At 39.9% G+C, this 26,553-nt stretch overlaps 1 protein-coding gene across 1 annotated transcript in view; it reads right to left on the minus strand.

The window, feature by feature from the left end:
• Nucleotides 1-26,553, minus strand: part of LOC109209814 (probable inactive ATP-dependent zinc metalloprotease FTSHI 5, chloroplastic) — a 61,823-nt gene that overhangs the window by 14,725 nt on the left and 20,545 nt on the right. The window contains exons 10-13 of the mRNA XM_019373158.1: nt 24,341-24,542; nt 21,688-21,816; nt 18,286-18,468; nt 15,326-15,445 (exon numbers count right to left, since the gene is read on the minus strand). Coding sequence (XP_019228703.1) covers nt 15,326-15,445; nt 18,286-18,468; nt 21,688-21,816; nt 24,341-24,542 — 634 coding nt within the window. The remainder of the gene's footprint in view (nt 1-15,325; nt 15,446-18,285; nt 18,469-21,687; nt 21,817-24,340; nt 24,543-26,553) is intronic.

The raw sequence follows: 26,553 nt of genomic DNA on the forward strand, positions 1-26,553 counted from the left end.
CTACTACATACTTGGACTTGCCTCTGTGTGCTTCAAATAAGGATCTCGCAGTGGAATCCTGTTATTGAAAGGGTTGAACGGAGATTAGCAGGGGCGAAACGATACTTGTTGAAGGAAAAGATGTACTCACTAAAAGCAATTTATCAAGTATTCCCACTTACTAATGTTCTTTGTTGCAAGCACCAGTGAGAGTCACAGGAAAAATGGGAAGGCTTCAAATAAATTTTATATGGGATGCGACAGATGGCACCGGAAACCGAAAAGATCCACCTGCTAAATTGGGAGGTTGTTACAACACCAAAGTGGGGTGGACTAGAGTGAAAGATCTTAGGGTGTTCAATAGAGCTCTATCGGAAAAGTGATCATGGAGATTTGGGATGGAGGAGTTCGCCTTATGGAGGGAGGTAGTAGTTGAGAAGTATAGTTTTATGGAAGGGGATGGAGAACTAGAACTATTACAGTTCCATTTGGGTGTAGCATGTGGAGGAGCATAATGAAGGTGTTAGTTTCATTGTATAAATAGTAGTAAATAACCCTAATCCCATATGTATTAGGGGTAGGACATGTATTGCATATATATGGCTCATTGTAGCACTGTCAATTAATCAATAATATTTTCTCCCGTGCATTCTCACATGGTATCAGAGCATTGCTGAGATAATTATCGTTGTGCGTCATTCCAACGACATCCGGGAAGAAATCAGTCGTCACCGTGCAATTTTCCGGTGACCTACGTGACTGTTTACATCAAAGTCATTATTTATCAGTGTTGTGAACAAACCAACACCACCACAAGGTCCTCCGTAGCCCCGCGACCAAATCCCAGCAAAACCCGCCGGAAAAATCACTGCCACGCGCCCTCACGCGCCGGGCAGAGAAAAAAATTTCCGGCGAGATCTGTGCACGCGCCGGGCGCGTGAGACACCTTCCAGCCATTTTCCGACGAACTTACTTCAGGAAAGGTCACTCGCACCTCAATTTCGAGTCGACCAGTGCTATCCCTAACAAATTCCGACAACTTTGGAATTTTCCGGCGAGCTACAGTGTTTCCGGCCAGATTTTGGAGAAAGTTTCTTTTGAACAGTATAATCGTCTTGCTTTTCCGAGCCTACCCATCAAGTTTACATCAGATTCTGACGACTTTTTTATTTTCCGGTGAACTACAGTGTTTCCAGTGAACTGTAACAGTCAAACAGTGATTTCCAAACAATTTTATGACCTTTTCGGGCGTGAACATTATAATGTCATTCTTAGACTCACAATTCGTTGGATCGAATGCATTAAATCCAATCCAGATGGTTTCTTTACCGGATTATATTGAGTTCCTTCAGTACAAAGCACGTAAACAGACATCTTCAGGATTAGCCTCCGTTGTTCCAACAAATAGTAGCATCAATTGTGTCTCCCAATCTTCACCTTCTGAGTCTTGGGTTATTGATTCAGGTGCATCTGATCATATTTCTGGTAACAAATCTCTTTTCTCTAGTATCTCATATTCTCAATCTCTTCCAACAGTCACAATGGCCAATGGGTCTCAAGCCATGGCAACTGCAATAGGTCAAGCAAATCCACTTCCTTCCTTACCTTTAGACTCCGTTCTTTATGTTCCTGGTAGTCCTTTTAATCTCATAGCCGTTAGTCGCTTAGCCAAATCACTTAAATCTGCTGTTTTATTTCTTGATGACCTTATTTTTATACAGGAACGCAGTACAGGGCAGATCATTGGTACCGGACGTGAATCAGATGGACTTTATTACCTTATCCTTGCAAAATCACATGGACTCGCATCTTGTCTTCCTCCAATAACTTCTCCCGTTACTGATTCACCAGATTTATTACATAAACGGTTAGGACATCCCAGTTTGTCAAAACTTCAGAAAATGGTACCTGGCTTATCTCACTTGTCCACTCTAGAGTGTGAGTCGTGTCAGCTCGGTAAGCATACTCGCTCCCATTTCCCGCGGCGTCTTGATAATCGAGCAGAGTCACCTTTTTCTTTAGTACATTCAGATGTTTGGGGTCCTAGTCGGGTTAGTTCTACCTTAGGATTCCGCTACTTTGTCAGTTTCATTGATGATTATTCCAGGTGCACTTGGATATTTTTGATGAAAAATCGATCTGAGTTGTTTTCTATTTTCCAGACCATCCACGCTGAAATTCAAAATCAATTTGGGGTTTCTATCCGTACATTTCGTAGTTATAATGCCCTAGAGTATTTGTCTTCCCTATTTCAGCAGTTTATGAACTCCCATGGGATTATTCATCAAACATCTTGTCCGTATACATCCCAACAAAATGGGGTAGCTGAAAGAAATAATAGACATCTTATTGAAACTGCTCGTACCCTACTCATACAATCTCATGTTCCGCTGCGTTTTTGGGGGGATGCAGTTCTTACATCTTGTTATCTTATTAATCGTATGCCATCTTCAGCTATCCAAAATCAAGTTCCATTCTCTGTCCTGTTTCCCCACTTACCTATGTTCTCTCTTCCACCCCGTGTCTTCGTGAAAATACGTGCTTTGTTCATGACCTTACTACAGGAAAAGTTAAGTTAGCTCCTCGTGCTCGTAAGTGCATATTTCTGGGTTACTCAAGAACGCAAAAGGGATATCGATGTTATTCTCCTGACCTTCAGCGATTTCTTATGTCTGCTGATGTTACCTTCTTTGAAACCCAATCATACTTCACACGTCCAGTTAATCACTTAGATATTTCTGAGGTGCTACCCGTTCCTTCTTTTGGAGATTCAGTCCCTATCTCCCATTCATCTTCCTCCCTAGCTCCACCGCCTACAGTTCCAGTTTCAGCTCCACCACCTACAGCTCCAGTGTCACCACCGAGTCCAGTGCCACCACCTAGTCCAGTTCCACCAACCATAGCTCCAGTGCCACCACCTAGTCCAGCTCAAACTTCTACAGCTCCACCACTCCTGACTTATCATCGTCGTCCGCCCCCAGCATCAAGCCCAGCTGATTCACGTCCTGCACCTGACCCTGCTAATACTGCGGACTTGTCTCCACTTAATCAATCGATTGCACTACGAAAAGGTATACGTTCCACACTTAATCATAATCCTCATTATATCGGTTTAAGTTACCATCGTCTCTCATCATCCCATGTTGCATTTGTGTCATCTTTGTCCTCTGTTTCCATTCCTAAGTCTACAGGTGAAGCACTGTCTCATCCCGGATGGCGACAGGCTATGATTGACGAGATGTCTGCTTTACATACGAGTGGTACTTTGGAGCTTGTTCCTCTTCCTTCGGGTAAATCGACTGTTGGTTGTCATTGGGTGTATGCAGTCAAAGTTGGTCCAGATGGCCAGGTTGATCGACTTAAGGCTCGTCTTGTTCCAAAGGATATACTAAGATATTTGGACTCGATTACAGTGATACTTTCTCTCCCGTGGCTAAAGTTGCATCAGTCCGCCTTTTTCTATCCATGGCTGATGTTCGCCATTGGCCTCTCTATCAGTTGGACATTAAGAATGCTTTTCTTCACGGTGATCTTGAGGATGAGGTTTATATGGAGCAACCACCTGGTTTTGTTGCTCAGAGGGAGTCTAGTGGCCTTGTATGTCGGTTGCGCCGGTCCCTCTATGGTCTAAAGCAGTCTCCTCGAGCCTGGTTTGGTAAGTTCAGCACGGTTATTCAGGAGTTTGGCATGACTCGTAGTGAAGCTCATCACTCTGTATTTTATCGACATTCTGCTTCAAATCTCTGTATTTATCTGGTCGTTTATGTTGACGATATTGTTATTACCGGCAATGATCAGGATGGTATTAGTAAGTTGAAGCAACATCTCTTTCAGCACTTTCAAACTAAGGATCTGGGCAGATTAAAGTATTTTTTGGGTATTAAGGTCGCTCAGTCTAGCTCAGGTATTGTGGTCTCACAACGGAAGTATGCCTTAGATATTCTTGAGGAGACAGGATTCTTGAGGAGACAGGAATGACAGGGTATAGACCTATTGACACTCCGATGGATCCGAATTCTAAACTTCTGCCACGACAGGGGGAGCCTCTTAGCGACCCTGCAAGATATAGGCGGTTGGTTGGTAAATTAAATTACCTCACAGTGACTAGACCTGACATTTCCTTTCCTGTGAGTGTTGTGAGTCAGTTTATGGATTCTCCCTGTGATAGTCATTGGGATGCAGTTGTCCGCATTCTTCGGTATATAAAATCAGCTCCAGGCAAAGGCTTATTGTTTGAGGATCGAGGCCATGAGCAGATCGTTGGATACTCAGACGCTGATTGGGCAGGATCACCTTCTGATAGACGTTCTACGTCTGGATATTGTGTCTTAGTAGGAGGAAATTTGGTGTCTTGGAAGAGCAAGAAACAAAATGTGGTTGCTCGGTCTAGTGCAGAAGCAGAATATCGAGCAATGGCTATGGCCACATGTGAGCTAATTTGGATCAAACAGTTGCTCAAGGAGTTAAAATTTGGTGAGATTAGTCAGATGGGACTTGTGTGTGATAATCAAGCTGCTCTTCATATTGCGTCAAATCTAGTGTTCCATGAGAGAACTAAACACATCGAGATTGACTGTCACTTTGTCAGAGAAAAGATACTCTCGGGAGATATTGCTACAAAATTTGTGAAGTCGAATGATCAGCTTGCTGATATTTTCACCAAGTCTCTCACTGGTCCTCGTATTAGCTATATATGTAACAAGCTCGGTACATATGATTTATATGCACCAGCTTGAGGGGGAGTGTTAGTTTCATTGTATAAATAGTAGTAAATAACCCTAATCTCATATGTATTAGGGGTAGGACATGTATTGTATATATGGCTCATTGTAGCATTGTCAATTAATCAATAATATTTTCTCCCGTGCATTCTCACAGAAGGGGTGGGAGACAATGATCATCTTTAGGGTTGGGGATGGGAGAAGAATTAACTTTTGGAATCACAAATGGTGCGGGAAAGACTCCTTGAGGATTTCATTCCCTAATCTGTACAGAGTTTCGAACCAGAAGGAGATGACATTCCATCAGATTCATAGGGAGTATGAAGGAGAAGTACTTTGGGATCTCACGTTTAGGAGAAATCTGCAAGACAGGGAGCTGGGAGAGTTTCAAAGGTTAGTGGAGTTACTTCACAAGCAAATCAAACCTCACTTTAACAATGATCCGTGGAGATGGGCGCTAAGAAGTGATGGTTTGTTCACAGCCAAATCTATCTTCCAGAGTTTGCTGGTGAGAGAAGAGACGCGCTTTCCACATTTATCAATATGGATTGCTATGGCACCTAGGAAGGTGTGCTTTTTTGCATGGTTGGCGGGAGCGATTCTGACAGCTGAGAATATGTGTAAGAGAAGCATTACCTATGTCATTTGGTGCTACATGAGCAAACGTTCGGGTAAAGAAGTTGATCATCTAGTGGTGCATTGTAGAGTGGCATCAGGTTTGTGGAGGTTGGTCCTGAATTATTTTGTTGCACAATGGGTGATGTCAGGTACTGATAATAGGTGAATTTAACTATAATTAGGCCCTAAAGAACCACCTTCTTGTATAGTTTTGATGATAAAAGTGATAACAAAATGCTCTGATTAGTGCTTTTTCATGCTTTGCAGGTGATATATGACAAGAGAAGGCTATGGAGTACTTTTGGGATCAAATACGGAGAAAAAGAGGCCAATCGTAAAATTTTGCCAAATGAACCAAGCGAAGCAGCTCAAGCCAAGCCTGAAGAAGGACTGCCGCAGTTCCACCGCGACCGCGGCAGAACCGCGGTAGAAGATGGTCGCGGATAAGTTGAGATTCAGAGAAGGTGTGTGGCCGCGGTTTGACCGCGATTGCGGCAGAACCGCGGCAGAGGCGGAAGAGTTCAGGGACTTAAGTGCAAAACACGGGATTTTTAGCCCAAAACCCTATTTTAAATACTAGACTTTGCCCAAAGGAGGCAAGTATTGTATTGGAGAATATTTTAGCAAGGAAAACAATTGTGAGAGATCACCCAAAAACATCTTTCTTCTTTTCTTTGATTTTTCTTGCAAGTTTTATGATGAATACTGTTTTAGTTGGTTTACCCATAGTTATGAGTAGCTAAATCCTTTGTCTAAGGTTTTGATGGAACCTATTGGGGGATGAACTTCTTGTTTATGTGAATACAAATTGCTAGTTCCAATCTCTATTTGTTCAACTATGTGTTTGTTGTAGTTAATTGACAGGATCCTCAATTAGCTGTGCCTATTTAGTGTGCATAACTTGGGAGAGAGTGCATATTTAGGTAATTGTTGAACAACACCACTCCCAAAGTATATGAGGGATCAATAACCGAGGGTTTAAAGGCGGGATTAGGGATAACGAAGCCTTGGGTGTAATCTAAAGTGAATTGTGTTAAATAAAGCAAGCTAGTGTATCTCGGGAGAGTGCAACTAGTAAATTACTGTGATTACTCGGGAGAGATTTACGGTAAGAAGAGCGTTCATGATTAATAGAGATGTGTTGGTAAATTTGTATGAAGCATAAACAGAAGGAATTCCATCAATAGGGGAAATCATTACCTTAGCACTTTCTCATTATTGTTTACAGCTTAGCATCTTTAATTTGTAGCTATTAGTTACTGTTGATCTTAGTTATTAAAAACACCATCAACTGTGATTCTCAACATTTGGGAAATTGATTCTAAAGAGTTTAGTAGGTCTAAAGATAGTGATTGATAGGTTAATTCTCTGTGGATTCGACTCTAGGCACAATACTCAGGTTATATTTGCAACGTCCGCATTGTCCTTTTTATAATAGGGNAGAGAGATGAAGAAAACGAAACAAAACAAAACGAAAAAAAAAGAAAGAAAAGAAAAGAGAAAAAGGCCAGTGCACCTAAAGAAAAGTGGGGGGCAAATATGCAACAAAATGTGGAAGAACGATTGGGCTGAACATGGAAGTTGAAACAAAAGGAAGTTTGTATTAAAAGTGCTTAGGGAGGTTAGTCACTATATCCAAATATATCCTACCCGTCCCTTAGCCTACATTACAACCAAATAAAGACCTTTTGATCTTTGACTGAACAGCTCGATTAGTAGAGTATTACACTAGGGGCAAGCCTATGGTGTATCTGTGTGGCATGTGAATGTTCTTTGCTGAGAGTGAGTGAATTTTGTCTATCTATGGTTCCTTGTTGCTTAATTTATTATGTGTGGAACTTCTCTCAGATTTGTGATGTGAGGGCATGTGACTCAGGAAGAAAAAGTGAGTTTTCACCTCTGTTAGAGTAACTAGAGTAAGCACGAGTGTGTCATGGCGTTAGAGTCTGCATCTGAGTGTGACTGTTGCACTGCTTAGGTTATTCGTTCATAATGGCGGGTATAGCATAAACTTGGGGCAATACATACAACGGTTAGGCCTAGAAGTGTGGTTTAACTTGCTCGAGGACGAGCAAAGGTTTAAGTGTGGGGTGTTGATAATAGGTGAATTTAACTATAATTAGGCCCTAAAGAACCACCTTCTTGTATAGTTTTGATGATAAAAGTGATAACAAAATGCTCTGATTAGTGCTTTTCATGCTTTGCAGGTGATATATGACAAGAGAAGGCTATGGAGTACTTTTGGGATCAAATATGGAGAAAAAGAGGCCAATCGTAAAATTTTGCCAAATGAACCAAGCGAAGCAGCTCAAGCCAAGCCTGAAGAAGGACTGCCGCGGTTCCACCGCGACCGCGGCAGAACCGCGGTAGAAGATGGTCGCGGATAAGTTGAGATTCAGAGAAGGTGTGTGGCCGCGGTTTGACCGCGACCGCGGCAGAGGCGGAAGAGTTCAGGGACTTAAGTGCAAAACACGGGATTTTTAGCCCAAAACCCTATTTTAAATACTAGACTTCGCCCAAAGGAGGCAAGAATGGTATTGGAGAATATTTTAGCAAGGAAAACAATTGTGAGAGATCACCCAAAACATCTTTCTTCTTTTCTTTGATTTTTATTGCAAGTTTTATGATGAATATTTTTTTAGTTTGTTTACCCATAGTTATGAGTAGCTAAATCCTTTGTCTAAGGTTTTGATGGAACCTATTGGGGGATGAACTTCTTATTTATGTGAATACAAATTGCTAGTTCCGATCTCTATTTGTTCAACTATGTGTTTGTTGTAGTTAATTGACAGGATCCTCAATTAGTTGTGCCTATTTAGTGTGCATAACTCGGGAGAGAGTGCATATTTAGGTAATTGTTGAACAACACCACTCCCAAAGTATATGAGGGATCAATAACCGAGGGTTTAAAGGCGGGATTAGGGATAACGAAGCCTTGGGTGTAATCTAAAGTGAATTGTGTTAAATAAAGCAAGCTAGTGTATCTCGGGAGAGTGCAACTAGTAAATTACTGTGATTACTCGGGAGAGATTTACGGTAAGAAGAGCGTTCATGATTAATAGAGATGTGTTGGTAAATCTGTATGAAGCATAAACAGAAGGAATTCCATCAATAGGGGAAATCATTACCTTAGCACTTTCTCATTATTGTTTACAGCTTAGCATCTTTAATTTGTAGCTATTAGTTACTGTTGATCTTAGTTATTAAAAACACCATCAATTGTGATTCTCAACGTTTGGGAAATTGATTCTAAAGAGTTTAGTAGGTCTAAAGATAGTGATTGATAGGTTAATTCTCTGTGGATTCGACTCTGGGCACAATACTCAGGTTATATTTGCAACGTCCGCATTGTCCTTTTTATAAGGCATAGTTGGGTGTGATCAAATTTTGGCGCCGTTGCCGGGGAATTAACGGAATTATCAATTACCATTGATAGAAATACAAAAATTCTTTGTGTGGTCAGTTTTCTCTCTACCCAATTTTCCATTGAAATTTTGACGGTTGTTGATCTGGTTGCACAGGTGTATGCTTAGAAATTCTACGAGGACTGGAGAACTACTTGAAGGACTCCCAGACCCCAAGAAAATATTCCGGACATTGAACCGTGCCAACAAAAGACTTCAACAATCCCAACAAACACACAAATTCGAAATTGACATGGGAGACGTAAACGATCCTAACGGAAACGTCAGGAATGAGCAAGTTGGCTTAAATGCCAGAGAAGTGGCACCTCCTGTGCCTGAGGGTGCACTATATGACTGGGCACAACCCACAGCTGACAATCTGGCCACTGCCATTGTTGTGCCCGCAATACAAGCTGAATCGTTCCAAATCACAAATAACATGCTGCACTTGTTGCAAAACAAGGGACTCTTTTCTGGGACGCAAATAGAAGATCCTCAGCAGCACTTGAAGAACTTCCTATCTATCTGCAAAACTCAAAGGCAACCCAACGTGACTCCGGAAGCAATCAGGCTATTATTGTTTCCATTCTCGGTGACAGGAACTGCTCAGGTTTGGCTAAACTCGCTCCCCATAAACTCTATAGAAACTTGGGATGAGTTAGTCAAGCAATTTCACAACAAGTTCCACCCTCCCAACAAAACTGCTCAACAAATTGATGAGATCGTGAGCTTCAAACAGAAACCAATGGAGACACTACATGAGACATGGGGCAGGTTTAAAGGAATGTTGGTTATGTGTCCCCACCACGGTGTTCCAGAACAGATGTTGGGACAACGGTTTTACATGGGACTGTCAGACAGCATGAAGAATATTGTGGATACCTCAGCTGGTGGGGCATTCTTGAGCAAAACCTGGAGAGAAGGCCAGAATCTGCTTGACAAGATGGCACAGAATTCGGGGTGGACGACCAGGAATGCACCTATCACTCCAGTGGTGCACTCAGTGCCTCTTGATCCCTCAAATACCATGGCTGAAAATATGGCGACCCTCCTGACACAGATGAGCATACTCACCAAAAAGGTGAAGGAATCAGGGCAGAAACAGCAAGTACATATTGTAGACACTACCAACGGGGGCTTGTGCACATCTTGCATTAGCCAGCCAATTGGTAATCCTTGGAACGCAAAACATGATCATCAGCATCAACACCCTGAGGACATGAACTATGTGTCCAACTATGGAGGCCAGAGACAGGGCAATCAGAACTGGGGCCAGCAAAATCAGCAGCAATACAGGCCGGCGCAGCCACAGTTTAACACAGGAAACATGGGAGGTATGAGACCACCCGACAATATGGCACCTTATCCCACGCCACAAGGGTACAACAATCACAATTAGCAGCAAGGGTATCATCCACCTCAGCAGCAGCATGGTGGAAGACAAGAAGATGGGTTTTCTAGACTGGAAGCAATGATGCAGCAGGTTATTGGGTCCAATGCCAAAATCAATGAGAGAGTAGATGCACATGATGCAGCAATCAAAAATATCGAAGTGTAAATGGGCCAGATTTCTATGTCTCTGAACAATCGTCCTCAAGGGACATTACCTGCAGACACACAAATAAATCCAAAAGATCAGGGCCCAAAGCAGTTGATGGCGGTGAGTCTCCGTAATGGCAGAGATCTGGATGTAGAACAAGAGAGGGCTCGACGAAATATTCAGGATGAAACACTCATACCAGTGCCCATTGAGCTGGATGAGACAACTAAACTGACAGAGGTGACAGTCCAGCCTGCACAAGAAGAAGAGAGCATTCAGCAGGAGACCGAGGAAGCAGCTGACCCAGTTCAGGAGCCAGTAATTGAGATAGTAGCTGGTAAAGATCAGTCCCAAGTGATTGGGAAGAAGAGACCTCCTGTACCTTTTCCACAGAGGTTGGCCAAGCATCAAAAGGATGAGCAATATAAGAAGTTCTTTGAAATGCTTAAACAAATCCAGGTGAATATACCATTGATCGAAGCTTTAAAGGAGATGCCTGGATATGCAAAAATGATGAAGGACTTGATGTCCAGGAAGTTTGACTTTCAAGACTTGGCCACAGTTACACTTACTCAGACCTGTAGTGCAGTGGTGACTAGGCCAATTGCAGAAAAGCTGTCTGACCCAGGGAGCTTTACAATTCCGTGCACTATCGAAAATTTCGCCTTTGCTAAGGCGCTCTGTGATTTAGGGGCTAGCATTAATCTTATGCCTCTGGCTATTTATAAGAGGTTGGGCATTGGGAGAGCTAGACCCACCTCCATGTTGTTGCAATTGGCCGACAGGACTGTGAAGCGTCCATTTGGTATCCTTGATGATGTGCTGATTCAGGTAGGGAAATTCGTGTTCCCTGCAGATTTTGTGATCTTGGATTGCAAAGTGGATGAAGAGATTCCTATAATCTTAGGAAGACCATTCTTGGCCATGGGAAGAGCTCTGATTTATTGTGAGACTGGGGAGCTCAAGATGAGGCTTAATGATGAAGAAATAACATTCAATGTGCAGAAGTCTATGAGGCGACCAAGCGAGTTCGCCAATTGCTCTCTTATTGATGCCGTGGATGTAATAGTAGAGTCTGATGATGAGGTGTTGACTATTGAGGACCCCCTTTCTGCATGTTTGATGAACTTAGATGAAGTGAATGGGGAGGATCTAGCGGAATGGGTGTTGGCACTAGAAGGTAGAGGGTTCTGGGATAGAAATCTAGAATTTGAGCCCTTGCACTTAGAAAAAAGGGAAACTCCTCCAGCCAAGCCATCTATTGAAGAACCACCAAAGCTGGAGTTAAAGCCTTTGCCTGCCCACCTCAGGTATGAATTTCTGGGGCCTGACTCCACATTACCTGTTATTATCTCATCTAGCTTGTTAGATGTGCAGGCTCAACAACTCTTACAGGTACTAAGGGAGTGCAAAACTGCCATTGGGTGGACCATGGCAGACATCAAGGGGATCAGCCCCGCCTACTGCATGCACAAGATTCTGCTGGAAGAGGGTCACAAACCTTCCAGGGAACACCAGAGGAGGCTGAACCCAAACATGAAGGAAGTGGTGAAGAAGGAGGTAATAAAATGGTTAGATGCGGGAATTATTTTTCCAATCTCTGACAGCAGCTGGGTGAGCCCAGTTCAATGTGTTCCTAAAAAGGGTGGCATGACGGTTGTGAAAAATGACAACAATGAATTGATATCTACAAGAACCGTCACAGGCTGGAGAATTTGCATGGACTATCGGAAGTTAAATCTTGCCACCTGGAAAGACCACTTCCCACTTCCCCTCATTGATCAGATGTTGGACAGACTGGTAGGGAGGTCACGATNTCAAGTCGCTGATCATCTATCACGACTTGAGGGAGCTGAAAATGTAGTAGAGGTTGAGGAAATCCTGGAAACTTTTCCAGACGAGCAGCTGCTCGCCACCACTCATCAGGAAGCGCCATGGTATGCAGACTTTGCTAATTACCTGGCCAGTGGTATAGTTCCTCACGACCTCTCATCAGTCCAAAGGAAAAGGTTTTATCGTGAAAGCCGCCAGTATTACTGGGAAGAGCCTTATCTGTTTAAAATATGCCTTGATAATATGATCCGGAGATGCGTCCCCGAGATAGAGCAATTTTCTGTTTTGCAGGCTTGTCACGCATCGGCGTATGGTGGACACTTTGGAGGAGTTAGGACAGCGGCAAAGGTGCTAGAGGCTAGATTCTTCTGGCCAACATTGTTTAAAGATGCGCACCTATGGGTGAAGGGCTGCAATGAATGTCAGAGGACCGGGAACATTTCCCGACGCCAAGAGATGCCCATGAACCCAATTCAAGAGGTGGAGGTGTTTGACGTCTGGGGGATTGACTTCATGGGTCCCTTCGTCAGCTCCTATGGCAATAAGTACATACTTGTTGCTGTAGACTATGTGTCCAAATGGGTGGAAGCTGCTGCATTACCCACCAACGATGCAAAGGTGGTAGTGGGATTTTTGAAGAAGAACATATTCACCCGCTTCGGGACACCACGAGCAATTATCAGTGATGGAGGCACTCACTTCTGCAACAGAGCCTTTGAAAAGTTGCTTGCTAAGTATGATGTGCGTCATAAGGTAGCTACTCCTTACCACCCGCAGACTAGTGGACAGGTTAAAGTGTCCAATAAAGAAATCAAGAGTGTGTTAACCAAAACTGTGAACGCCACAAGAACTGATTGGGCGAGAAAGCTAGATGATGCACTCTGGGCTTACAGAACTGCCTTCAAAACTCCAATTGGTATGTCACCATACAAGTTGGTATTTGGGAAGGCCTGCCACCTGCCAGTGGAACTTGAGCATAAAGCGTGGTGGGCATTGAAGCAGCTAAACTTAGACATGGAAGATGCGGGCACAACAAGAATCACTGAACTGCATGAGCTCGAGGGGTACTGTTAGAGATGTATTGCACATGTAGGCTGGTAGACATAATAGAAGACAAAAGGCATGGAAGGTTGCCCCGATAGGTCTTATACGGGTTGTATGGAGAGAGAAATAGAAAGCTTTGAGGGAATTGAAAATGATTTTGTACACTCGAATAGCCTTTGTCTTTGATTGCTTTTTGGTGCTCCTTGAAATTCCCACTTGTATAGATGATTGAGTGTTTTCTGTAGAAAATCATACTTTGTTGTAGATTCTCTACTTTTTGGTATACCTTTTGTATACGGGAGTTTTCCCATTTTTTTAGTAATACCATTTACCTTATTATATGGCCAAACCATCTCAGCGACCTTCTCTCATTTTATCCTCAGTGCGTGCTACTTGAAGCTTCTGGCGAATGTGGTCATTTTTAATCTTATCTAATCTTGTATAACCGGACATTCAAAAATACATAAACATTAAGTTGACAATTTATATTCATCCTTTTAAGTTCATTAATTTATCACAACTCTCTCTCCATACTCATTCAAACGAGTAAACTAGTTATTGAAACTCACATGTATGGAAAATTTCCAAGAACGTAATCATCAAGTTATACTCTCTCGGTCCCATTTTATGTGACGGTATTTGACTACGCACGAAGTTCAAGAAATAAAGAAAGACTTATTAGAAAATCGTGTGTCACATAAAATGAGAGAAAGGGAGTATTATGTACCTTAAAGAAAAGCACAACATAACAACATATTCACCCAACTAGAACTCAAAGGCTCAAGGATTGCTTCTTGATGTGAAGGCGAAATTAAAAATAAACAGTAAATTAAGAAAAATGTAGAGAATAGTAGAAACTTTCTATTCCCTTTTCCTTCTATTTTTGGAGGCAGAAGTTAAGAGAATAAAAAGCTCATACAGCTGATAGGAGTGTAGTTACTGAGTGGTGAGCAACTGAACGTACTCCCTTTTTTTTCTTTGATAAAGTAAATAACCTTGTTCTTTTAACAAGAAAAGTAAATGATTTTATTAAAGTTGGGAGAAGAAAACTCATGTATACAAGTATACCAAAAAGTAGAGAACCTATACCAAACAATTGAACATACTCTTGTAAGAGCTTAGCACTAATTCTGATGAAACAAACCACATCTTCAGGCAATGAACAGATATTGCAGTAAATATTACATATGTAGATGACATTTTTCTAGTCACTAGAATCACCAGGTATTGATAATTGATAACAAATCTGCATATTATGCTTTGATCCATAATGGCCAGCACGCTAATTGGTGGTCATAGAAACATATCTGGAAAACTAAAATTCCATATAAGGTGGCCTGTTATGTGTGGCCTGGTAGCAAAAGAAGCTTGCCTGACACAGGAAATTTAAAGAGAAGGGGGATTAATCTATGTTCAAAATGTAATTTGTGTGGGAAGAAGCTAGAGAGCGGCAGCCATTTGTTTTTGCATTGTGGAATAATTGATCAATTTTGGCAGCTTTTCCTAAACGTGATAGGCATTACATGGATAATGCCAAGATCAACGAGGGAGTTGTCGGCATGTTAGAACAGTGTCAGACACAAGACAGATGGAAATTAATCCATGCATGCACATGGTAGACTATCTGGGAGGAAAGAAACTCAACATGTTCTGAAGATAGATATAGTTCTACCCAGAAGAACAAGATGAATTGCATTTTACTTTTTCATTTTTGGTGTAAAGAAACTTATACAGATGATTCAGTCTCTATTTTAGAAGCTTTAGAATTCTTGTAAGAAGAATCAATGATGAACTGGAGCTATCCTTTGTTTTGTAAATTTAGCCTCCAGCACTACCTTTGTGCTGAAGTTTATAACTTCTGTTACCTTTTTCTCAAACAAAAAAAAAACAAAGCTCTCCTAATTAATCTGTGATCTCCGATCTGGTTCCAAAGTAAAATTTGTGTAGAACAAACAACAAAAAGGTTGGCCACCATAATTCAAGTGCTGACTGATAACTTATTTTCTTTTTGTGACACTTAGTGCGACTCTTACAGTCTTACTCTGTAGAACCATCACTTCTCTCATAGATCAATAACATCAGTCCGATAAGTTTCTCTTGCTTTCTCTTTTAAGAAAAATGACAAAGCTATAACTACAATCATACTTTAAAAAAGCTACTTCTAACGAAGAAACAGAATATGGTACCTCCCACGAGAAAGGCTCGAGCCACAGATTATCCACAATATCGAAGTTTGGTAGAAGAAGAGCAATTAAACTCCGACCGGCAGCCCAAACAGCATGCGGAAACTTTGTTTCCATTGTCCACTACAAAAAATCAAATGAACAGTAAATTTCATGTTGTATCTCACATGAAGAGACAATAAAGATGCTTTCAGTATAGGCAGTATTAACTAAAGATAACTCAGCTCTACAAATTATAAAGCTGGTTAATCTTTTTTGCCACTAGTTCACAAAGTTACTGAACTACTAACAACGAGACTGAAGAATGCACTTGAAATCCCTGGCGCTTGAAATGCTTTTATTGATGAGAGGCCGATTCTTGATGTAGTTTTAATTGCTACTGAACTAACTGGTTCGAGAGAATTGAATGAAAGTGCTGGTAATAAACTTGGAAAAAGGGTAATGTGTCACACAAACGGAGTTCATTGATCGAAAGATGGGTTCCAAGAAAAATGGAGAAGCTGGATTAGTACTGCATATCTATTGTCAGATTCTCAATCTCCATTAATAATCCACTCTTTTTCTTTGAAAACTCTAGGGGTTTTTAGTGATGATGAAATATCAGTTATGCCTCTGACTTTGTGATGGGAGGCATAACCCTAGATAAAGCAGCAGAAGGTGAATATCTGAAGGGCCTCCAACCAGGACATGGGCAGGCTAAGTCTAGCAAAAGCTCACCTCCTCAAATATGATACCTTACTTGTTGTGTGATGCTGTTGAAAATGAACAGATAGAGTATACTGCTAGTAGCAAACAGTCTTGAGGCTGGTTAATCTAAAATGAATGTGACATCATCCAAGTTGGGAAGTGTAGTTTAACCACTTAAACAAATCCATGGGTTCAAGCTGAGTTAAATCCCACCCATCTATTTTCATCTTCCTTTGCTGCCACAAAGATGTTTAGGTGTGAAATCCATTACTTCATAAACTTAAGAATAAATGGACTTCTGGCAGAAAAAATACTAGTCCAAAGGAGGTAAAGCTGTCACTATTTTACAAGCACCTTAACTTGTTTACCTACCTACTATGTCCCTTTCTGTATTCTTGCTTCACTGGCAAAAGAATTTATCCGCTCTAGAATTTCAGAAGGGGTGGAACCTAGAGGTTTAAAAAAGTAGCATTTGGTTGGTATAAAGGTGATTGACTTAGAAGGTTAATATCATTTCTCAAATCTTTCTAAGTTTTACTATTCAGTATACCCCTGCAAAGTGCCTTAGGAATTCATCAAAGGATGATGCCAAGGGGTGTTCAACAACCGTTTTGTGATTGTCATAATTCTATTGATGTTATGGGAAATCCCACATACAAAACAATAGAGGACCTAGAGAAAATATGATTATCTTCTATAGAGATGGAGGAGAAATGTGAATCATAGAGCATAGAGTTTGGTCCCTCAAGTAACAACGTCGTCCATTAAAACGACTTACTTGGTGTTTGAAGGAAAAGAGAATTCTGCATTTCTTAACGAAGTGATTAATGTTTATACATATAGCACACACGATATTCCATCATGTAGAGATGATTCACTAGCTTTTTTAGAGCTTCAATAAAATCACCTATGATAAAGAGTGTCTTTTGATGTTCACAAATCAGTAAGACAAGATCATGTGCATCATAAAGAGAGCAGAAAATTCACAATTTTGTAATATCAAGGTGGAGAGTTGATGCAAGATCAAGAAAGCCCAGAATACAAGAAATTCAAGAAGTCCAAGAATCCAATTAAGATTAGGATTTCTTATTTCCTCTTTTAGTATGATTATATTTGTAGTTCTAGTCAAACTAGGATTATTAGTTGGTATTCCATTCCTACTAAAATTCCTTCTCCTATTTTAGTTAGAATAGGCTTTTCTTAACTTTATTCTTATTCTAGTTTAATTAGGATAAGTTTTTCATCTTATCAATTTTACTCATTGTAAGACCTATTTATAGGACTTAATATGCTAAAAATAAACATGGGTGATTAGTTTTTTTAAGCTCTTACTTCAAAAATGTGATTTGCTTTTTATTTCGTTGTTCTTCCTTTATTCAACGCTTCTTGCAATCTTGCGGGATTGAAAAACGTGTGCGTGAGGTTTCTTTTCATCTTATATTCTTCTAACGTGAGTTTGAAGAACGCTTCCGCTAGTTTTGTGAAAAACTTTAGCGGGCTGCTTTTGTTTTTCTCTCTTCTTTGTGCTTGAGAGGTGCAAAACCTTGAAAGTACATCAAGATTCTCAAAATCACATTTACCAGCACAGAAAACTCGGTTTTATATTCCGTTGAATCACTTTTTGGATAGTGCTGCTGGCTGCAGCAAAACAGCTCCTCCAGTTTTGGAAAGTGAAGGGAGTGGCAACCAAGGGGGCAGCACCAGGAAAATAGCCCAACATGTACTCATGCATGGGCATTAAGGAGCAATTGGAAGGCTTCCCTTCCACCTTGCGAAACTTTGCTCTTCCTTTCCTTGTTTGCCCTAATTTTCATGGATTTCCCATGATACTGCAGCCTTGTACAGACGATTCATTAAACTTTACGTATATGGTCGTTGTTAGAGGCTTCTCTACTTGTTACATTCTTATAATCAGCTTACGTGATCAGACGGAAACTGAGAATCCTACAAAAATAATTCCAGGAGAAATGCCCTAATGATCTAGAAAAGACAAAACGGTAATGACAAAAAAAGTTGTGCAATTACAATATAGTGAAAGGATATTATGATCTAGGGAAAGGTTTCATTTCCTAGTATATCAAGAGGAACAATCATCACTCGAATAAAAAATATATGATATATAAACTGAACTTATAAATGAAAAGACATAAACAGGAAGCATAAGTATAGCTTTACACCTAACTGGGGTCAAGGAAATACAGTAGCAGCGTACAGGATGTCTAATCATTCATCAAAAAATGCATACTGATAAAGGAAATAAAAATGGGAATGCTTACATCAAGAGGAGGATTTAGCAATTCGATTCCATTGCTTATTTGACCATAAGGCTCCATCAGATCAACAACATTTTCTAGATCCTCTTTCGTTAATGTCAATCCAAGATGATTCACCAGCATTCTGCTTAATTGCTTTACAGCTTTGGTCTTCCTTAACCATTTCGGGACAAGGCTGCTGAAGGTCTGCCGAACAGCAAACCCAATTATCCAGTTGAGAAAATGGCTAGTGAAGAGGACAAAAGTAAAAATTCTTCTTTTTTATGCGGAGAATCTCAGTGATGAAGCTTTTGAGAGATGTTATGCAGTATATACATAACAATTGAAGAAAACAAGTGTATTGAAAATCAGCCCATGGTAGCTGAACATGGTGAAACTCTATATTTTACAGAGAAACTTCATCAAGTTCAGCTTCCCAATCCTTTGCAAATCGCTCAATATAGCAGTACTAGATTTTTTTCATCATAAGATTGGTTTTACAAAATGCGTAATTGTTTTCAAAAAAAAAAGAATTGATTTTAAGAGATTTGTTCTCATGAAGTTCAGGATTTTAGATGTATATCATCACCAGAATGATGATGTCATGGATGTGCCCTTTGACCATGTTCTTGAAATTCTCAGAATCTTCAAATACATGTCTAGTCTACAAAAGAGCAACGAGATCCATGGTAATCTCATCTTCCCCCTTTTCTATTTCTCTCAGTAGACTCGCGGATATCATTGTTTCTTATTCGCCTTTAATTATGAGCTTTCAGTTCTAACATAATGTCATGAGATTCCTAGGCAGCTAGAGCCAATTCTGATGCAGCAGGCTTTATAGGTTAGATAAGCGAGAATGTTACTACCACAACCTTTATAGACACCATCAGATTTTCATTTCAAGATGTAAAAAGCCCAATTAGTCACCAGCTTTTAGAATAATTATTCACTGGAGATAATGTGTTAACAAGAAGTTCAAGCCCTGTATTTGCAACATTATTCAAAGTATTACCATGACCACTATGTGCAAAGAGCTGAGCTGCTCAGGAAAGTGAACAACGGACAACAACATAGATGAATAAAGTATCTCATATTATAGGGAGTGAACATCAGAACAAAAATCAGTCTTGTCTAATGGAATGTGCGTTAGAATATGGAGACGAAGCTAATTGACATCCTTTTATAGATGCTTTTTATAGTTTTCTCCACACCATACACTGAATGTCGTGGTTATCAAAAACCTTTAGGGTAGATTGCATATTTTCATAAATCAGTCCAATAGCTGCAAAATTTGAAATTTTAGCCAGTCAAAATTATTCAAGAGTACACATAATGTCGTTATTTAGAAACAATAGGCAACAACCTATGCAATTCACACCCCCAAAGCAAGAAGATGGGAGCAATTACCTTTTCAAGCAATGACCCAAAGCATAATGTGTTTCTATCCAGACTCAGATATACTGGCCCTCTAAAATATGTATTTCATGGTTATTAGGATAGAAAACAGATGCTCATAATTTGCCAAGTTTATTCTCTTTTACTGGGTAGACAACAAATAAGAGTATGCATTTTGTTCAGGAGCTCCAATCAAATGAAATATTTGCATTATTCCAACAATCATATCCCATGACTTAACTACCATACCTGGAATATACTCTCACAGCCTATTTCAGGATACTGTTAGCTGTCTCTCTTTTTTTCGGATAAGGTAAGTGAAATGTCATTAAAAGGCATCACGAAGATGCACAGATTACAAAAGAGGGAAGATGTCAGCTCTAATACCAAAAAAAACTATCATAAGGCTAAGGAGCTGACAAAATCCAGTAACATATCAGAGTTATTTACAGGGGAAAGTTTCACCCAACTAAAAAGGTTAACCAAACATTTAGCTTTCAGGTGACTTCTAGGAGTTGAAATACCATCAAAACAACTGCTATTTCTTTCAATCCAAATACACCAACTGTTAGCTGTCTCATATTAGAAAGTTCTTTCACTAAGCAGCGCTGTTTTTATTTCATGTTAAAGTACTTTACTTCCTCGAAATGGAAAATTGTGTTCTCTCTACTTCTGGATCCCTTCACGTTCAAGTATAGAAAGCTTAATTATCTGAAGATTCAATGAAAATGGCTGAATTAATACTGATATAATTAAAATGGCTTTAGTAATACTTCTCGATGCAGCCGTTTCACTAATAAAAACGGGTCATACTGCTAACAACTATAAAAACTGACTGGCAAAACACTTTAAACTGAAGGGGAATGAGAAAGGACAGGCAACAGGATTTGAATGCTGAAACCACCAGAAAACTCCATGAGAGAGCTGCCTGAAGCTCAAGAAAGCAGGAAACTTCTAAAAAACACGAATGAAAAGGGAACAACGGGGAGCAAACCCTAGAGGAAGGACGAACAACCCGTGCTTTTCTGAAGCCACAGAATTTCACAAGTTGCCTGAAGCTTGAGATAAAACTTCGAATAAACAAGAAATGAAAGCGAAAGAAGGGCAGCGAACCCCTAAGGGAAGGTTGTAAGACCTGGGTTCTTCTTCCTTCAGGCCACAACCTAGGCAGCAAGCTCCTAATGTGTTTGCTAGCAATCTTAATAGGGAGGTGGGCCTTATGGGGTCACAAAATCAGGTAAATACAAGGAGAAAGAAGGTATTAGGACTAGAAACTAGAAAGGGAGGGATGAAGAAGGAGCTTCGAGGACAGCCTTTAAGGGCAATAACTGGGGGCAGTAGTCAAACTCCATGTTGGAGTTAGAAACTAGAAAGAGATGCTTCAGTTGGAGTTAGGTGGGGGTATTGAGGTGGGTATACGGGGTTGCAGGGGAAAAGTGATGGAGTTAGGGGAGCAACATAACCACAATGCCTTTCGATCTGCGGCGAGCAAACCCCAACAAACCACTTCAGGATACTCACCTCCATGTGTTGTCAAGTAGCCTCCCAAAGTTCCAACGCCGTCGATGTGTCAGATCTTTTATATGGGTGTTTCCCCATCATTAATAAAATTATTTTATCTTATCAAAAAAAAATTCCAATTGCATTCTTGATTAAAAAAAATGATTCAATTGCATTTCAGCTTTTTTCCTTGATGTCTACACATCGTTAAAGTGCACATAACACGCCCTATTTTACATAAGGAGTAATTAGTGCACTTAATGTACCCTTGTTACATAAGGAGTAATTTATGAACTGTATTGGCATGCAAAGCAAAAACAAAATGCCACGGAGGTAGTACTAGGCAAGTTATAGTAAACACATGCAGTGGACGAACATTTGACTCCCCAAAGTGGAAAAGATAAATCCTAATTACAGAAGCATAACAACCAATAGTGGAAGAGGAAGTGTGCACAGATAAATATGCTGGAAAGGAGCTTGAAGTACATGCTGATATAGTGCAGTAAAGTAGCTGGTATTGGCAGTAATTACCGCGAACCAGCTGCAGTAGGTCATAAGCTCATCTATGTCCAGGAATTTGCTTCGAAAGGCACTACCTTCCAAGGCCACGGGAACAAGTTTCAGTTCACTTGGACGCAAAAGAGCTGTTTTCTCTGCAACCTGTTAGGCAAAGTAGCAGTTTTATAAAATATCAGTACTAAATTTGACAAAGCTCTTCTGCTCTGCATTTAACATTTAACAACAATAACTTCTAAACAAGTTGAGAACAGCAGAAGAAAGCAAAGCATAATCAACATAAGATTTGCAAACTATCACTGTTAATTTTCGGAGTTATCAGTCTAGCTCAGGTATTGTGATCTCACAGCGGAAGTATGCCTTAGACATTCTTGAGGAGACAGGAATGACAGGCGGTAGACCCGTTGACACTCCGATGGATCTGAATTCTATACTTCTGCCAGGACAGGGGGAGCCGTTTAGCGACCCTACAAGATATAGGTGGCTGGTTGGTGAACTAAATTATCTCACAGTGACTAGACCTGACATTTCCTTTCCTGTGAGTGTTGTAAGTCAGTTTATGGATTCTCCCTGTGATAGTCATTGGGATGCAGTTGTCTGCATTCTTCGGGTATATAAAATCGGCTCCAGGAAAAGGGTTATTGTTTGAGGATCGAGGTCATGAGCAGATCGTTGGATACTCAGATGCTGATTGGGCAGAATCACCTTATGATAGACGTTCTACGTCTGGATATTGTGTTTTAGTAGGAGACAATTTGGTGTCTTGGAAGAGCAAGAAACATAATGTAGTTGCTTGGTCTAGTGTAGAAGCAGAATATCGAGCAATGGCTATGGCAACTTGTGAGATAATTTGTATCAATCATCAAACAATTGCTCAAGGAGTTGAAATTTGGTGAAATCAGTCAGATGGAACTTGTGTGCGATAACCAAGCTGCCCTTCATATTGCATCAAATCTGGTGTTCCATGAGAGGACTAAACACATTGAGATTGACTGTCACTTCGTCAGAGAAAAAATACTCACAGGAGATATTGCTACAAAATTTGTGAAGTCAAATGATCAACTTGCTAATATTTTCACCAAGTCCCTCACTGGTTCTCGTATTAGTTATATATGTAACAAGCTCGGTACATACGATTATATGCATCGGCTTGAGGGGGAGTGTTACTTTGTTAGTTAAATAGTTATATGTAAATAACCCTAATCTCATATTCAGTAGGAGTAGAACATGTATTATATACATAGGACTCATTGTATTATTGTCAATATATCAATAATATAATTTTCGGAGTTATTAATTCTCACAATCACTAAGTTGTGACACTGAAATTTTTAATACAAATCATGCAAAACTATCAAACTAGGTTTAAATTATCGTTGTTGACAGACTTCCACAAAATTGTAATCATTTCTAGTTCAGATAATCAGGTATCCAAGTCAACAGAGTTTAGAATACACCATCATCCCCATACATGATCTAGGATGATTCTCATGCCCTATATGATCAAGAAGTTTTTCAAATTAGTAAGGAGCTGTCCAATAGCCTGTTTGGCCAAACTTATCCAAAGCCAAAAGCACTTCTTTTTATAAAAAGAAGTGCTTTTTTTCAAAGTTGAAGTGTTTGCCAAGCTTTTAGAAGAAAAAAAAGTGCTTTTAAGTAGAAGCAGAAAAAAGTAGCTTCTCTCCAAAAGCACTTTTTGAAAAGCACTTGATAAATGAACCTTGAGTCTAACTCAACCCCAAAAGCTAGCTTATGAGGTGAGGATTACCCAAGACCATCTAAGGAGACCAAGAACTTCAAATCCAACCGATGTGGGACAACTCAACACCCCCCCCCCCCTCCTCACGCCAGGCCGGCAAACTGGAGCGTGGACAACATAAATGGGGGGCCAACACGGGGTAACATAATTGGGATCAACCTGATAAATGAACCTTGGGCCTAACTCAACCCCAAAAGCTAGCTTATGAGGTGAGGATTATCCAAGACTATATAAGGAGACCAAGGACCTCAAATCCCATCGATGTGGGACAACTCAATAGCACTTTTTGAGAAAATTACACTTAGAAGCATTTTTTAAAAGCTTGGCCAAACCCTAGTTGTTGCTCAGAATGTTTTTCAAATTAATTAGCCAAACACAAACTGCTTTTCACCAAAAGTACTTTTGAAAAAAGCATTTTTTAGAAAAAGCACTTTTCAAAATAAGCTGATTTTTCTAGCTTGGCGAAACAAGCTACTCCCTCCGTTCCAATTTATGTGAACCTGTTTGAACGGGCTTTAAGAAAAAATGAAGACTTTTGGAATTTGTGGACCTAAACAAGTCAAAAAGTGGCCCACAGTATTTGTGTGGTTATAAAAGCTTCTCATTAAGGGTACAATTGTAAGTTTAAGCTAAATTATTTTCAAATTTAGAAAGGGGTCATTCTTTTTTGAACGGGCCAAAAAGGAAATAGGTTCACATAAACTGGAACAGAGGGAGTATAAGAATTGCTTCCAGAGTTTACTTATCAAAAAAAAAAAAAAAAAAAAGAGAAAGTGCTTTCGGAGTTTGAAGTAGCCTGAGCTTCTCTTTAATTCATTAAACTTGAAGGGCAGGCCTATATGATTCTGTGACAAAAATGATAATTGATGAGCTCTACAAGAGTAGGGTCTGCAGACCAAATAAGTGCACCTTTCTCCAATCTACAAAATCTATAAGTTCTTCATCCATAGTTCCTTTTGCAGCTATCGTAAGTATCTTTTCTCTTTCTGCTTGAGTAGGCCGCTGAAGACGGAATATCCTATCCATCCGACCAGGACGTTGCAACGCCTCATCGATTTGCTTGAGATTTCTAGTAGTAGCCATCAAGACCACACCATCCTGTTTTTCAAACCTGCAACATAAGATGGTATGAGAGAACAGTAAGAAACTAAACATGAAGATGCATTTATTATTTATTTCAATCAATTTAGATTATGCTTTGACCAATTACGAGGTAACAATGACCTGAAGTATGTCCTAGTTACAGTTTACAATATGTGAGAATCCTAGAAGAACAAAATAAAGCACAAAACTTATGTCCTTGCTTGCAACATAAACGTTTTGGATATATTATTTAAAAACTATTACTACAACAAATAAGGAGATCAAAATTTGTTTGTCCTAAGCAAGATCAAGTGTGACAAGTTTATTTCCTGCTGGTATAAACAAATTGGCATTCCTAAAATCATAGTGGCACCACTTACAGGCCTGCAAGTTTTGCAGACAATTGAATAGAATTTTTTTTAAAATCCTCTGAGCACCAACAGGGCCATGAATTTACTAATATGAGTGCGGATTAGCCTGATATTCCAAAATATCAAGGAAGCCACAGAATGCATTTCACCGGCACAGAGAAAACAAGGAAGACACAGAATGTATTTTCCAACTAGCTCATGAGGCGAGGGACCACAGACAACACCATTAACCCACATGAGACTCGACCTGAGTATAAACTGCATTATTATATCTAATAGTGATGAAGAATGCATTTCACCGGCACAGAGAAAACAAGGAAGACACAAAAGCAGGATGATGATGAAAAAAAGAAAAAGAACATTATGTCTTAATATGATGTAATGATAAGAAGACTAGAAAAGGGAGTAATGACCAATGTAAGAACACTCGTTATATGAATTAGAATGTTTACTTCTTATTACAATTTGTTTTAAGGAAATTCAATGGAGAATTTCACGTAGCTAGATGAATACTAAAGTTACTCTTATAAGGGTAAGGCATTGTTTCGTTCATCATTGTAGGTTGCTTACATGGAACACAAAATCTGAACTCCATCTAACTTGTTGGCATGAAATTGGTCAAGATAATCACCCAAGAGAATGGACATACCTCATTGTAGGTATATGCTGCAAACCTAAACCAAATAGGTTGCCATGTTCCTTCTTTAACGGATTAAACTTCAAATTATATGGTAGACACAATTCAATTTGGTATCAAAGTGGCAGAGGCCCTACGTTCGAGTCTCACCACAATACATCAACAATAGATGTGCTGGGCTCAAGAAAAAGAATTAGGTTTGTCGATTAGCATAATTCAAGGAGATATGCTTATCTTTAGGAGATTGTTGATTAGCATGATTTCAGGAGAATTAGGTTTGTTACTTTCATTGATTGCTGCACTAAGATGACTTGGGTACATTTGTTAAAAGCCAAAAATGAAATTTTCTCTTGTTTTTAATCATTTCATAAACTCAGTAAGATGCCAAAATAAAAATCTTCAGAACTGACAATGGCAACAAATTCATGGATAAAAGATTTGGTACTTATTTGGAATCCAATGGGATCATCCATCAGACTAGTTTTCCTCATACTAGTGCACAAAATGGGGTCACGGAAAGAAAAAATAGGCATTTATTAGAAGTAGCAAGATCTCTTATGTTCACCATGCATCAACCAAAATCTTACTAGGACGATGCTATTCTGGTGGTTGCCTATCTTATTAACAGAATGCCACTTAAAACCCCCAACTTTCAAAGTCCTCTGGAAGCTTTAAAGAGTAAGAATGAATATATTGTTCCACCAAAGGTGTTTGGGTGTGTTTGCTTTGTCCACACTACGAATTCTGTGAAACTTGATCCTAGAGCTATAAAGTGTTATTTTGGGTATACTCCAACACACAAACGTTACAAATGTTATCATCCTCCCTCTAGGAGATCTTTCGTTAGCATGGATGTAACTTTCGAGAATCTGAGCCCTATTTAAGTATTACATCATCACCTCTTCAGGGGGAGAGCAGTAAAGAGGAAGAGGTGATTCTACCTAGTACCATTAATGGATCTCTTGATGACATTGTCACATGGGAAAGGGAAATTGGAGAAAGAATTCAAGGAGAGACTATTGGGCGTTTGG

The sequence above is a fragment of the Nicotiana attenuata genome, unplaced genomic scaffold (genome assembly GCF_001879085.1).
Source record: "Nicotiana attenuata strain UT unplaced genomic scaffold, NIATTr2, whole genome shotgun sequence".
NCBI lineage: Eukaryota > Viridiplantae > Streptophyta > Magnoliopsida > Solanales > Solanaceae > Nicotiana > Nicotiana attenuata.